Below are 16,338 nucleotides of genomic sequence, written 5' to 3'. Positions count from 1 at the left end.
TAGTTATTATTACAAAATACAATAATTTTCTATCATTTTATATTACCTATTTTACTTTATTTTGATAAATAATTTGTATTAAATAATTATATTAAATAATTATTATTTGTATATTTACCTCCCATATTATACGGGGCTATATATTGCACAGTAAAAATACCTATAATAAAAGTTGTAGAGAAGAACTTTTTTAACAATCGTAAGTAGCCCGATTTTTTATATTTAAAAGTTAAATAATTAATCGATAAAAAAATAAAAAAAAAATTGTTATTTTACCATACGATATTGGACAATTGGAATACAATATCAAAAATCAGATATCTTACGATTGTTAAAAAAGTTCCAATCTACAATTTTTATAATAGGTATTTTTACTGCAAACCTCTTTAATAAGCCGTATTACTTGAAGAACAAAAGTAAAGTTTTTATTTGTATAAAATTCGGATACGGAGAGGGAGGGCGCCCTAGTGAACAAAATATGGCATAAAAACATGATTTTGTAATTCAAGTAATGCAGCTTATTAAAATAGTTTACAGTAAAAATACCTATTATAAAAGTTGTAGAGAAGAACTTTTATAACAATCGAAAGAAGGCAGATTTTTTATATTTTTATTAATTAGTAAAATAATTAATCGTTATAAGTAAAAAAAAAAATTGTTAATTTACCATGCGATATTGAACGATTGGAATACGACATCAAAAATCGGATTTCTTACGATTGTTAAAAAAATTCTACTCTACAATTTTTATAATAGGTATTTTTACTGTAAATCACTTCAATAAGCTGTATTACTTGGAGAACAAAATTATAGTTTTTATTTGTATAAAATTGGGATACGAGTACAAAATATAAAATCGAACCAAATTAAATAATATTTGTTACAAATAATATAATAATATTATTTTCTTATCTGTTTATTTATAAACCATGTACGCCGTACGAGCCCTCGGTTGCGATAGGAAACCTGTTTTGACTATGGTGCGGTACTGCCGTTAAGGCGCGCGGGGTGGTGGTATGAACACCTAGTATCGAACGCTGCCACTGCTTACGGGCGCAGCACTTAACGAGCGTAATTTTCTGCAGTTTTCTTATAAAACATACTTTTGCGCGCGAACACAAATTATTAATATTAGATTAACTATCTAGTGTATAGAAAAATATTTTACAAATATATAGAAAAATATTGCAACCATTGTATTTTCAACTAGGTACTGTAAGAATAACTAACAGGAAATTCTGAATAAATTTTTCACATTGTGGTCGTTATTTACGGTCAGCTCTCTTATCTGTGTTTATTGTCTAATTAACAATTTAATAATACAACCGTTCGTTCATAGTACTCGATAAATTATGTTGTGTGCAGTGTGTAACGACGAAATTTATACTGGTGATGAATTAAAATGTTCCACCTGTAAGGAATACTTACATTATACATGCGCCAGCTTTAGGGAGGCAGCCTTTAGAAAACTAAACGCTGCAACCAAAGAAAAATTCTCATGTGTCTCATGTAAATTTAACAACGGCAAACCTGATATTTCCAAAGTTAAAACAGGCAACAGTGTTAATACGGATGTAACCTTGGAGAGTCTATTTGCCTCTGTCAAATTTATGAGCAATCAATTCGATGATTTTGGAAAACAACTTCGAGAGGTATTAAATACTGTTAAAGAGCTAAAAGAGGAAAATAAACAACTAAGAGAAAATAACCGTAAACTGCAATTGGATTGTGATTTATTATCATTGCGGATAAATTCTCTAGAACAAAAATCTATTTCCAATTATATAGAAATAATTGGAGTAACTGAATAAAAAACAGAAAACTGTGAACAAATAGTTGAAGAAATTGCATCTAAAATGGATCAACAGGTTTCTGTTGTCAAGGCTTATCGCATACGTACAAAAATACCAAATAAGCCAACGAAGATTGTAGCTGAGTTAATGTCAGCTGAACAAAAAAAAAAATCTAATGGATCTCGCAAAAAAGAAAAAAATTAATGCAAATAGTATAAATGAAAGCTGGGGAGGTACAGGTATTTTCATAAATAATTATCTCACGAAATATAATAGTAATTTATTTTATAAAATAAGAATGTTTGCTAAAGAAAGAAATTTTAAATTTGTGTGGCTCAAAGATGACAAAATGCATATAAAAAAAAAATGAAACCTCTAAAGGTTTTATTATACAAGCAGAAACTGACCTATCTAACATATTATAAAAATGGAATTAAATTTAAGTTCCTAACCCTTTATTTTATTTTATTTTTTGTTTTCAAATTTTTCAAATAATTATGAATCACTTAAATATATTAAACCGCTTTCTGGATTATAAAACACAATATTTTGCCACTGTTTCGGAATTCTGTAATAAATATAACTTGGTTGATAATCTGTTTTTAAACATTTTTCATTGTAATATTAGAAGTATAAGTTGTCATTTTGATGAATTTCTGCTGTTCCTACAGAATAATACCAATTGTATAAATTTAGATATAATCTGTTTAACAGAAACATGGCATGATATAAACTATTGTACATTTTTGATACCTGGTTATCAATCATATTATTCAAAAATTAAAAGAAACCAAAATGATGGTATCATTATTTATGTGAAATATGGTTTAAATGTAAATTTTTCTGAATATGAATATATAGATGCTAATATTATAAAAGTTACTATAAAAACTGATAAGTTATCCCTAAGTTTGTTGTGTTTATATAGGTCACCTTCAGGTAACAAACGTGAATTTTTGACTATTTTAAATAATTTAATTATCACATTGAATTTTTCAAATGAAAAAATTATTATTATTGGGGACGTTAACTTAAACATAATTGGTGTGGATAATGTAAATAACAAATATCTAGATATTATGTCAGAAAATGGATTTAAGTCATTTATCAATGTGTACCTACACTAGAACTCCAGTAGGAATGAAACATTCTTGTTTAGATCATATTTTTTTTAAAAATGAAAAAAATCTTAACCTCAAAATAGAAGCTGGAGTAATACAGACCAATATAACTGATCATTTTTCCACAATTATGTCTATTGAAATAAAAAATAAAAAAAAGGAAGTTACTAATAAAAATGTTAAAATAATAAATTAAAAAAAAATTAAACGAAAAGTTTAAAAATGAAATGTGGACTGAGGTGTTTAATTCAAGTGATGTAAACAACAGTGTAAACATTTTCATAAATAAAGTATCTCAAATAATAGATTCTTCAACAACAATAAAATTGGAAAATTGGAAAACTCAAAAAATAAAAAGATAAAAGAATGGATGACACAAGGCTACTATGCTCTGTACGCCATAAGCAAGAATAAAATTATCCTTAAAAGCAAAAAAACACCCAAATAATGCTAAACTTGTCTCTTATTATCACAAATATAAAAATAAATTTACATCAATATTAAGAGCAGCAAAAAATACATATTTTAAAAATAAATTTAATAAAGTATCTTACAGCCCTAAACTTACTTGGAAAGTAATAAATGAGATTACAGGAAAGCATATTTCTAATAAGGAGGATATTAGTCATGTTAAAGTGAATAATAACGTTATAAATACTTGTGACGACCCGTACATGGTTTCAAACACATTTAACAGTTATTTTACTAATTTAGGGAAAACACTATCAAATGATATTATTAAGTCTACATTGATATACAACGAGACTACATCTGGAGTCTCCTTCAACAATTGTTTCACTGAAATTGTTACTAACTCAGATGTTCATAATATTCTTATAAATCTTAAAGACGAAACTGCAGCTGGATGTGATGGAGTATCGATTAAAATATTAAAACATGTAGTTAATGATATAATAGGTCCTTTAACACATATATATAATCTAAGTATCAAAAATAGTATATTTCCAGAAGAATTCAAGTTAGCAGTAATTAAACCTATATTTAAAAAAGGCGACAAATCTTGTTTAAATAACTACAGACCAATTTCTATGCTGAGTAATTTTTCTAAAATATTTGAGAAAATCATCAAAAATCGGCTTATACGATATCTAGAAAAATTTAAACTTTTATCTGAAAATCAATTTGGATTTAGACCAGGTCTAGGGACAGAAAATGCTCTATATAGCGCAACACGTTTTATAAATTATGCTCTGGACAATAATAAAAAAGCTCTAGCGATTTTCGTAGATTTGGCCAAAGCATTTGATACGGTGGATCATTTAGAACTTTTAAAAATTTTGCTAAATTTTGGTATCGTACCTATCATCAAGCTTAGACTGGTTTCGGAGTTACTTGCAAAATAGAAGGCAAATGGTTAGAATAAATGGTATTACGGGAGATAAAATGTATATAAACTGCGGTGTTCCTCAAGGTAGTGTTTTGGACCCAATTCTATTTATCCTATATATTAACAGTATTTGTAGTCTATATATTGAGGGACTTATCGTCTCATATGCCGATGACACGTGTCTCCTCTTCTCAGGAGACTCCTGGAATGAGGTGCGTTTAAAAGCAACAAAAAAATTTAAAAAAGTAGTAGAGTTCATAAATTATAGAAAGCTATCATCAATAAATTATAATAAAACAATGTTTGTGAATTTCACGGTAAATAACAAAGAAGAACATTTCGATAATTTAAAGATACACTTTTGTGACAGCAATAATTTTGTGCAATGATAAGCTTTGCAAAACCATGTATAGAGTCTCAAGTATACGTTATTTGGGTTTAACTGCAATTGATAAACACATGAGGTGGAATCTGCATGTAAATAATTTATTAATGCGTCTTCGTATTTTGAGTCATAGTTTTTATAAATTATGCAAGATTTTACCAATGCATGTAATTCGTACAATATATTTATCCCTATACCAAGCAATAATACAATATGGACTATTAATTTGGGGAGGTCTCTCAGCTAATGCACTGAAACCATTGATCATCAAAGACAATCAAAGACAAATAGTTTGTATGTTTACACAAATCCACTCTCGAAGGTTCAACTTTTACTAATTTCAAATTATTTAATGTATTACCAGTAGACCTACTATTCAAAAAAATTGCTATCTTATGGGTAGTAAATAACTCAAATAACTGGTTAAATCTAAATAAAAGAGAAACAGTAGCTTATGATGCAAAAGTTATTTATTTTAAAAAATCATATGGTCAAAAATTCATGGACTACCTTGGTCCAACCTATTTTAATTCTATGCCTATAATTACAAAAAAAAACATTGTCTGTAAAATTTTTAATGCCAAAACATTAGTTGTAAAATGGTTGTTTATTTCTCTAGATCAATAATTATTTATATCTGTAAATGAAAGCTCTGTTATCTGTTTTCTTTTTTTTTCTTTTAAAAACCTAATCTATAAGAAATAATTTACTGTATTGTAATGTTCATAATAAGTATGTATTCACTTAAAATCAAATTGCAAATTTACATATTACATATTATATAAAATAGTTAACTCTATACCTTCGACACAAGCTATGCTTATGGAAGGTATATAATTTTTTTGTTTTATTCAATTGTATGTATTAAATTGTATGTTTAATATAATAAAAAAAAAAAAAAAAAAAAATGCTAATGGGTCTGAGAAAAAAACAAATATTGTGTTGACATTTTACTTAACTTATAAATAGGGCTCGGAAGTTGATGACCTTAAAAACAATAAAAAATGACCTAAAAAAAATGCAAATATAACATAAAAATGACAAAAAAATATCCTTTAAAAATAACCTAAAAAATTGCAAATATTAGTTTTAAACTAACAAAAATAAATTTTTTAAAAATATTTTACTCTATTTTATTATAAAATTCTATACAACTTTTTCAAAGCTTCGAATTACTTAAAATATGATAAAAATGTCCTTAAAAAATGAAATAAAATAATAAAATGTAAGTATAATAATATTCATTACAATACGGCAACGACAAATCTAATCGGCGAGATAAAGTCAGATAGGTACTAACTTAGTCTGTGGTAATTTCCAAGTTTTAAGTCATCGGCATAATGGTCAACAAAAAACGATAAGAAGTGAACTAGTGTGAAATCAGTAAAAATGACTAAAAAATGTGGAAAAATGACCTAAAAATGTCAAAAAAAAGCAAAATAAAGATACATTCTTACAGATACAAATTCAGATACACATGCTAATGAAACACATTTGTGGCCAGGAGAGCACTGTCTAAAAAGTTCTAAAAAAAATGCAAGATGCATCAACTTCCGAGCCCTACTTATAAACTTAAAATTTCAATATTTAAAAATAAAAGTATCAGAGAAATTGTAATATTGTTCATTATATATTCATTTTTATATAATATCTAAAATATAATAATGCTCTATTATCTTTTTCTCATTTTATTAAAATAATAAATAATTATATTGTGATTTTTACGTGATTTTATAAATTTTATGTTGCATTTTTAACTGCAATTATATTTGATTTTTACTTCTCAGTTTTTCACAGATTTTTAATGCAATTATATCCGGTATCAAATGCCACAATTTTATTATTGTATACTTATATAGTGCCATATAAATTATCTTTAAGGGAAGTAATTATCAAGTAGTTAAACTTGATACGCAAGTCTTGGTCAAATGGTCTTGATACTACATAAAAAAATAACAATATAATTATCTTTTTTTAAATTTTATATCATTATTTATTGCTAAACATTAGTATTTAAAAACATAAGAATGATGTGTGGCTTGAGGACATTTTCAAGAATATAAATTTGTTACAGCACACATTTCACTAGGTGTTGGGTTCAAAAAATTAAAAATCTGTAGGTATGCACTACAACCATAGTATTTTTGTACAATTAACTATCAACTAATGTAAATAAATATTGAATATTAAGATGGTATTTGTTTAATTTGATACCCTATATATCTTATGTTATAAAAGTTAATAGTACCTATTATATTTTAGGTTCAGTACGAGTTTCATAATATGTACTGGGTTTATTTTAAATGAATAATGATTAGTTTTAAAAAAATAATTTTATCAAATAGTTATTTATTTTTAACATTTTTAGAACTTACTACTCCAACATTCAACCTTACCTCTTCTAACACTAAAACACGCCGTAGTACGGGTAGAAAAAATAATGTTGATATCAGTGATGCTATTTATAAACTTCCATTTGAGCATGGTAAGTAAATTATATTAATGATCTATTTTTGTGTATTATTATTTATTTGTGTTTAATAATTTTTAGGTTGGAAACGAGAATTAGTATACAGAACATCAGGTGAATCTACTATTCTTAATCGCGCAAACAGAAGTGGTGATGTATACTATTATTCTCCAACTAACCGAAAACTTAGATCATTACGAGAAATTCAGGAACAATTGGATATCTTATCTGTTAAAGATCTAACCATAGAAAGTTTTACATTTTTAAAACAACCAATTGGCATGAATGATCGAACTAAAGAAATTATCAGAGATGCAAATTCTAAATTATCTAAAGTAATGAAAACAATTTTTATTTATTATTGTCTATTGTAGCAAGTTATTCCATAGTCTAATAAAAATTTACATAAAAAAACACGTTTAGGTTTGTCAGCTTTACTTTGTATATTATTTTTTATTTCCTCGCTGCTTTTTCTTTAATTCCGAGAACCCTTAAGTATCGTAAACTTTGAGTATTTTTGAACCGAGAAAAATTCATGCTTAATCTTAAATAGTTTTAATAGTTGATAATGTTAAAGTAAAAGAGAAGAATAATGGGATTTATTTTTCAAGCTCAGACACATTTTAATATCACATTAACAGTGTCTGGTTATTTGATAATTAACTTAATTAGACTTAATAAGTAATAACTGGAAAATATTTTGTTAAATATTAAAACCCTTACAACTTAATGTCAAGGTTTATTTTACTTTTATTATGTTTTTAAATCTTTAAATACATTTTTAAAAGTTTTGCCAGTGCAGAAGATTTAAGTTTAGGAAATAAGTTTGTCATCGCTATTTTTTTCAATTATTATATAAACTTAAATATAATAAATATTACTTGAGTAATTTTCAATTTCCCTTCATACATTTTATGGTTTTAGGAAGACTCTTTTGTTGGTGTTGCTGTCAGACCTAAAAAGTCTAAGACACCTGTACAGCGGCCCTCATTTGACTATGAATTGTCAGATGATGAAAACAACAAGTCTTCAAGTAAAATGAAAATTGTTTTTAAAAATGCTAAGAGCTCCTCTAGATTGAGATCTAAAAAAGGTAAAGTATATGTATATGAATTATGAATATAGGGGATTCAATTTTAATTAAGTATATACCATATAAAAAATTTGTTTAGCGCTTAATATATATTTATAAATTATTAAATAAACCTAATTCAAATAATTGGTATTGACTCTTGCAGTTGTGAATTAGTATACTAGCATAATCTCAAATAATACTGCATCTCATTGTAATATTCTAAAATTCACACATAAGGCAATCTATTTGTGAAATACTTAATTAAAATACAATTCACATTTTTCAAATATTGTATGCAATATAATTTCATATTTGGTGGAACTCCCTGTGTATTTATTTGCCTATTAACCTGAGAAATAATTATTTGTTATTGTGCAATTTAAATACAGAACTGACATTTTACATTGTCACCTAGGTATTTCAGAATCAATGAATACATCTTCATCTACACCTGAATACATATCTGAAGACTGCCAAGCTATTCAATCTAGTGCATCACCAAAAGTTTCTTCTCCAAAGCTTGAGAAAATTGATATAAATAACTCAATAATTAAAAGACGGTAACATATTGGTTTTATTTTTATTGTTAATGCTTAAACAGTTTTTGCTTATTAGTTTATTATTTGGCTTCACAAATGTAATGCAAAATTAAGGGGTTGTTATCCTTATGCTTCCTTCATAATCCTTCCTCAATCAAACCATATACGTGAATGGATAAAAATAGGTTGTCAACATCAGATGGTGAAGTCATTATGCAGACACCTTGTGGACTACGGTGCCCGAATAACGATGAACCTGCCACTTTAATGTGTGCTCAATGTCTGGTCTATTATCATCCAGCATGTGTCAATTTAAATGCTAATTTAAAAATTGTTGGTTATGTATGTATAGTAAGTGATTATATATAGTTTTCTTTATTTTTTAAAAACAATAAAACTTTCCTTTTTTTTTTATTAAGAACTGTCGATCTACTGTGCGACAAAGAAATAGACGTGTACAGTCTTCTCATACTGTGGTTGTTGGCGCTACTGAAACAGAACAACTTCGTGTTGAACCAATTCGTATACGACAGGTGCATCAAGCGTCAGACACACCTAATTTTTTTATTGATAGAACACCTATTTCTAAAACTGAAGAAACGCAATATGAAATTGATGAATATAGTGATAATAGTGACTCTGATATAATTAATACAGTTATTTGTCAAGGAAATGTATACACAACTACAATGGTTGATGGTAGTTTTCATGAGCAATATGTTTATGAAATGAAACAAACACGAGGACCTAGTTTGATGACCTGTGTTATTCAAGAACCTAAAAATCTGGATGAGTAAGTAAATATTTTAACTTCCTTATCTTTTGAGGGGAATGTAATAATGGACCAGGCACACAGTAGCGTTGGTCATTGGTCTTATTTGTATGAATGAGTGTATGATAATTGTTGGTTTTTTACTACTTTAATCATTTGATTGTGTTTGTTTTCAGATTTGAGCAGAAAGTCAGCATTCCTATATTCCTTTCAACCCCTATTTGTTATTTACTAATTGTTTCATACATGTTCTGAGGCCTAATTTAATTTGCATGTTAAAGCTAGTGGTCTTTATATGTGCCTGGTCGAGAACATAAATAAATATTTATAATGCTTTCAACAATAAAATAATTATAAACCTAATTTTTTTTTTTTTTACTATTAAAATTTAACAGGAATTCTGAAATGAATGGTTCTTTAAGAGAAATTGTAACACCTCTCACATCCATGCAATCATTCAATTACATGGCTACAGCATTGAGGCATGTTTTTAAACATTTGAAAACGCATGAGCTGTTATCAGCTTCTAGAGTATGTACTGCCTGGAATATGATTGCAATGAATAAATACTTAGTGAGTATAATCTTAAAATGTCATATAATGTATTTTTACTTATTTATTAAATATTTTTAGTGGCAGAATGTTCGTTTAAAAAATTCTATGGTCTATGACTGGGAAAGGTTTGTAGACTCAATTGATCAACAAAGAACCGAGACTTTAGACACTAGACGTATGTTGATACCCTCTAAAGTTGAAGACTACGAAAGTTTTTGGTTGCGATTTTCAAATGCAATGAAAAAAGCACAAAAGTTAAAATTCATTGAATTGTATAGATGTCCTGCCAGTGTAGTTGAAGATATTATTTACTCATTACCTCAGATTGAAGCACTTAATGCTACTTCAATAAAGTAATTAAGAAAATATAATCCATTTTTTTCAATAGTTACAATAATTAATTTTATTTTTAGAAATCCAAATATGACGAAAGAGACTAAAAGTCTTAATGATTTAATGTACCTAAACTTGAAATATTTGGGACAAATGACAAAGCTCACAGAGTTACGGCTCAAAGGCTTAACTGGAATAAAATTGACAGCATTGCCATCATTTGAAAATTTAGTAAATTTGAATAGATTTGTAAGTTTAGTAATAATTAATTATATATATAATTAAAATATTTAAGGAAAGAAAAGTATTTTATTTACTCTTTTATTTTTATGATTATTATTTAGTCATTAACCTCTATCAAAGCATTTCCCAAAGATATCTATCAGAGTTTGAATACTATTACTGATAATATTGAGTTTCTTGAAATTGGTGATTGCGAATGCTTAACAAAGGATTTTGCCGTGTCACTAAGAAGATTTGTCAATTTGAAAACATTGAGATTAGAAAATTGCTGTAATAGATGGGATCAATCTGCAAGGGATGTTTTTACTGTTATTAGAGGTCTTGAAAAGCTCAATGTTCTGGAATTGGTAAACATAGAATTCAGTAATAATGTCGAAGATGAATTGGAAAAATGTGACGGTATTAAAGCTTTACTGATTATCCCTGCTTATGTGAGCCAAGTATGTAAACTTCTTATGTATTATATTATTTTATAAAATCTATTTATAAATATTAATCTATTTTTTTTTTTTTTAAGTCCGCAACTACTAACTGTCATCTTATAGATTGTCTCAAGAAACTCTCCAATACATTAACACACTTGGTTTGGGGATTGACTCATGAGTTACTCCGTGTTACAGACTTATTCATAACTCAATATCAACAGAACCAGCATACTATTGGTTATAATTTAGAATTATCCCATACCAAAGAAACAACCAACAATATACCTATACTCAGAACAAGAAAGCCCCGACAGCGACCAGGAGATGAGCCTAATACTGAAAGAGACAAGTCAGATAATGTTGATATAATTTCAGTTCCTGCTCTAGAGAAATTGTTAGATACTATGATGCCTGATGCTAAGACGAAAGTAATTAAAGTTCCCTTTTCTGGAACGGGTAGAGTTTATTTGAGTGAACAGTTTAATGATCTTTAAATTAAATGTATAGTATTCATTTGTTTCTTTACATGAGAAACCTTTTGCAATATAATTCTATTTTTTGTGACCAGGAAAATTTTTTTTTTGTACTTCAAGGTGGAGATTTTAATAACAATTTAAATTATTAGTTATGATGTATATGTATTATGTTTTTCTGTATGTATTATAATAACTGATCATTAAGCATAAATGTTATCATACATTTAGTAGATTTTTAATTGTAATAATTTTATTTCATTTATAATTCATTTTTTTTTTCATTTTGTAAATAATATAAATCTATAATTTGAAAATGTAATTCTTGCTATTCATTGTATAGTAAATTAATTTTGATTCAAACCTAAATAAAATTAGGTTCAAGAACTTTTTAATAAATAGTTATGTTCTATGTACTTTTTATGAAAAATAACTCATGCCGTATAGATTCATTTTTAAAACTGAAATTAATTGTCTTTAATTTAGATATGATTTTACAATAAAAGTTCGTACATTTTTTTGTTATAAAATAAATAATTCAATTTAAATAACTGACTATATATCTTGCTTAAATATAAGATGATAACTTTTCAGGTTATCTAAAAATCAATGGATATAGTCTTGACTATCTTGGGCTGTGGTAAATACTCAATACCGATGTACTATAATTATTGTACTAAGAAGTGAAAATAGGTGTGATAGGTTCACAAATTAATTTAAATATTTTTAAAATGTTATAGTGTATTTGTATATGCCGTATGGTAATAAATAATTGATGTACATTATATCAGGGGTGGCCAAACTTTTTTTGATTAAGATCTACTGAAAGTATATTTTTTCTTTTAGGATCGAATAATGTAAAAAAATTATTTAATATTAGTAATAAACATACTTATATAAATAAAAAAATTAAAGTGTTAAGTTATCTAAAATGGGTATTTCACATTTAATTTCTAAATAATTTTAAAATGTATTGACATTTTACTGTTGATGTAGGAGCGTGTCGTTGCATATATCAAGACTCCGTGGTTAAGTCTAAGCTTAACTTACTCAGCTTTTATAAATTTCATGTGAAAAATGCCATTTAACACTAACAGGTTAATCCGAAATATATGTATTTAATAACTGAATCTACTAAATGACAAATGCATAAGAATAATAATTAAATTCTAACAAGGGGATAGACTTAGAAATCGTCCAAGATCGACCGTTTAGCCACCCCTGCATTATAATATGTACACTTTGCGGCAAAAACTTTCATGTCTCATTTTTTATAAATATTTGAAATTTGAATATTTTCATAAATTATTTTAGTTATTAAGATCCCGAGACAACTAGTTGTCCTATGGTTGCTATTTTGAAAGTTAATCGATTTTTACTCCATTTGACTGACTTGCTAGACATTCCAACATGGTCTTCGAATTTACACTTTTTGCAGATTAAAAAACAACGTACATAAACCAAGGAACTATCATTTAATTACCGATTTTCGTGTGCCATGGAAGATTTTTAACGTTCCTGCCTTCAGAACGAAACCAGCAAAGAGCCGTATCACCTCCGGCCACCATATTTACCATCATTATTTTACAAGACAAGTGCTACTTTTATAATTCTAATTTCAATGATTCCAAAATTGGTACCCACTTTCAGCTAACACAGGGGGGTCTAGCCAGGGCGAAAGTCCCAGGGCCCTCTCAAGTACCAAAATAAAAGGGGCCCAAACAATTTTAAGCTGATACACATTTTTTTAGTGATTTTAAAGAAAAGTTTTTCTATATTTTAAAACTTTTTTTATCGACAAAAACAACTAAATAGTAAATACCTACAAAAGCACTATGGTAGAAAAGACGCATTTTACTGTTATTTAATATTTTAATTGATATCAATAACATCATCAATAGTTAATAATGTTATTTATGTACGGAGAGATTTTTCTAAATTAACTAGAGTAAAAAATAAGTATATAAACAGTCAAACCCAAGAAAACTTAGACATACAAATGATTTTATATTCTGAGAATGATTTGTTAAAATCATTAAACTCAAATGAAGGACTAAGAGAGTTGGCTTCAAATAAAGCAAAAAAAAAATTTCTTTTTTAATAAAATGGTTTTTGTTTTATAAATTAATATTTTTGTTTGATAATTGTTGTAAATGGAGTATGAGTGTTAATAAATTTAAAATATATTATCAAAATTTGAATTTAAATTAATGAAATACGAAGTATTAACTTTTGTTATACTTCAATAGTTCAATAAAATGAGTAACTTATTATAGACATAAATTACATTTACCTAATAACTTTATAATGCAATTGTCAATTTGTGAAATAGAAGAATGTACGTTCCTGCAAGCGTATCGAGCATTCGATCGGCTTTGTTAAGCATGTTATGTCAAAAGGGCCCATATGAAATTTCAACCCCGGTGCCCAATAGGTTCTGAATCCAGCCTTGGGTCCAGGGTCATACCCAGCGAGCTTGGTAGGCTAGTAAAGTAATAAATAATAATATTGTTAATTGTTATAAACATAGCTGATACGGTGCAGTATTTGTCTATGCTAGCCCCCAACCATGTCGATACCAGTCCATACTATCTTAGTCCGTGGTGGTACATAAACCATTTTGTGGATATAAATATTAGATCATAAAAATATATCAATCGTATAAATCATGTCCGATTTTGATAAGTCTTATCTGTTTTTGTACTATCAATATATTATTGTTTTAAGGCACGATTATAAAATTCTTTATAATCGTGTTTTAAGGACATACCTATTATTATTTTGTGTGTTATTCTGTGTTGAACCTATACTTTTCACACAGTTGTAGTACAGTGCACAGTTTAGGATAGTAACGATAACTGTTATCGTTATTACTTATTTGTAGCGATTCAGTTAACAAAGACTTAAGAGACAAGAGTGTATATGAAGTACATCCAATTTGCTTGATAGTTGATGCTGACGTTCTTGACAATTAATGCGGACATTTTAAACAAGCACAACGCATAAGGTGATGATATATTTTAACAAAACAATATTATTGTAAATCATTCGACATGGCCAAGATCGTTCATTTTTTATACACTTACTTGTTTTATCTGAACGCACGACAGTCATTAGCGTCAAATGTGTCCATATCGTCAACCATGTCTATGTAAGTACATATTTAATGATCTATTTTTGGGATCTGAATAGTAAATAGTATTTTTAAGTAAATCATTTTCAAATGAATTCTGATTTGATGTCCATTTAATTCTTGGTCTAGAGATGTATTGCCCGACGGATGTCAAAATCTTCTGCAATCATTTGCTAACGAGACGGCTAGGTTCACACTATGTGTAGTAACTAATGCTCGACCAATCACTGTATGCGAAAAATGCGTAAATGAGTTCAATCAAGTATTCAAGAGATATGAGGAAATTCAAAAGGTTTGTAAAATTGTGAAATAAACACGAGTTGTTTAATAAAATAAACCGTTATTTTTTCTCCCTTTAACAGTTACATAACAACGATAGTGAGGTAGACTGTCGAGCAGTTTTGACTAATATTGATCGCTTACAAGTGGTATATGCAAGTTATAACTATGTGTTGGACATGTGGGAAAAGGCTTCTTGTAAATGTCAGTACTTTACATAGTTAATACGACTAGTACCTATTGTTCATACTTGTAATATAACCAGTTTTTATTTTATTATTATAGTGTGTTTAAATGGTACTGTTTTTAATGACAAGACAAGAGGAGTGATGATACGAGGTGATAATTTAGATAAGTGTATATCCAAACATATAAATAACACAAAACTTTCAAACACATCACTTTGTGCTGACTGCAAACAATACTATGTAAACTTAACCAATTACTATAATAAGCATAAAAATGATAACACATTTTGTATGGATGTCGTTGATTTGGTGAGTGTTTTTGGTCATTTAAGTAGTTAATTTTGAAAGTTAATTCATTTTTAACCACTGATTTATTGTAGATCAACAACACTCAAAGTGACTGGAGTTTAAAATGGAAATGTCATGAATCAAACTATGAGTCTGAATGGGTATTACTTGTCATTTCATTTATTGTACTTTTACTGCCTATTTTATTTTATTTTATCAATTGGTTAATATCTCAGGAAAGATCAAATGTATTATTATCACGTGAGTATTTAATTAGTATTTAAATAAACAATAGTTAATTTTACAGTGATTTATGTTGTGGTTAACTTACAATATTCATTGCTTCATTTCGTAGAAAACCGTTGGCATCAAAGATTTACGAGTAATGCAGCATCGACTTCCGGTTACGTTGTCATATCCTAAGTTAGTGTTAGTGCTGATTGGACTATCAGCACTTTTAAAATGTATATTATATTTATTATATTGTGACTCAAGTATGTTATGTAAGATAATATGTCTATTCATGTAAAATCAATAATTGTTAAGTTAATTAATCATATTAAGTGTGAACTGTGATATTCGGAAATTATGAGACATAAAAAATAAAAATATACAATTATGATATATGTTCAACCTACATCTGAAAACAAATTGTAACTTTATTTTTATTTTATTTTGTTTTAATACGGCCGCAGCCCAAAGTACAGAATATAAATTTGACATGATAAAAGTACAATATAAAATGTGTAGTAGACATAGCAATTGAAATAGAAAAGGAAATAAGACAAAAGAAAAAAACTTAAATACATTATTATTGTTGTTTTATTTTTATAGAATTATACCATGTTATACTTTATTTTAATCGGATCTAATATTTTACTTTTTGTTAACTTGTTCATTCAAAATACCCAAATACTG

General features: G+C 27.4%; 2 protein-coding genes across 5 annotated transcripts in view; both read left to right on the top strand.

Moving 5' to 3' along the window:
• The window catches only part of LOC100160811, an 80,083-nt gene extending 68,009 nt beyond the window's left edge, over window positions 1-12,074 (top strand). For 2 of the 4 annotated variants that reach the window (XM_029488603.1, XM_029488605.1), the window contains 11 exons: window positions 7,016-7,132; window positions 7,199-7,452; window positions 8,042-8,210; window positions 8,608-8,752; window positions 8,917-9,082; window positions 9,151-9,524; window positions 9,899-10,076; window positions 10,137-10,411; window positions 10,472-10,640; window positions 10,736-11,074; window positions 11,152-12,074. In XM_029488603.1, the coding sequence (XP_029344463.1) occupies window positions 7,016-7,132; window positions 7,199-7,452; window positions 8,042-8,210; window positions 8,608-8,752; window positions 8,917-9,082; window positions 9,151-9,524; window positions 9,899-10,076; window positions 10,137-10,411; window positions 10,472-10,640; window positions 10,736-11,074; window positions 11,152-11,553 (2,588 nt within the window). In that variant the 3' untranslated portion in view covers window positions 11,554-12,074. The remainder of the gene's footprint in view (window positions 1-7,015; window positions 7,133-7,198; window positions 7,453-8,041; window positions 8,211-8,607; window positions 8,753-8,916; window positions 9,083-9,150; window positions 9,525-9,898; window positions 10,077-10,136; window positions 10,412-10,471; window positions 10,641-10,735; window positions 11,075-11,151) is intronic. The other 2 variants (XM_029488604.1, XM_029488606.1) reach the window with 2 other exon arrangements.
• A 2,370-nt stretch (window positions 12,075-14,444) lies between these two features.
• Window positions 14,445-16,065, top strand: LOC100163531 (osteopetrosis-associated transmembrane protein 1-like). Its single transcript, NM_001293505.1, is given in 6 exon segments — window positions 14,445-14,683; window positions 14,795-14,957; window positions 15,028-15,148; window positions 15,230-15,441; window positions 15,513-15,681; window positions 15,776-16,065. Coding segments are annotated over 6 exon segments (831 nt in total). The 5' UTR covers window positions 14,445-14,585; the 3' UTR covers window positions 15,844-16,065.
• The last annotated feature ends 273 nt before the right edge of the window (window positions 16,066-16,338 follow it).

Source organism: Acyrthosiphon pisum, chromosome A1 (assembly GCF_005508785.2).
Source record: "Acyrthosiphon pisum isolate AL4f chromosome A1, pea_aphid_22Mar2018_4r6ur, whole genome shotgun sequence".
Classification (NCBI taxonomy): domain Eukaryota; kingdom Metazoa; phylum Arthropoda; class Insecta; order Hemiptera; family Aphididae; genus Acyrthosiphon; species Acyrthosiphon pisum.
The sequence above is the reverse complement of the archived record's forward strand: the minus strand, read 5'-3'. Positions and strand labels throughout refer to the sequence as shown.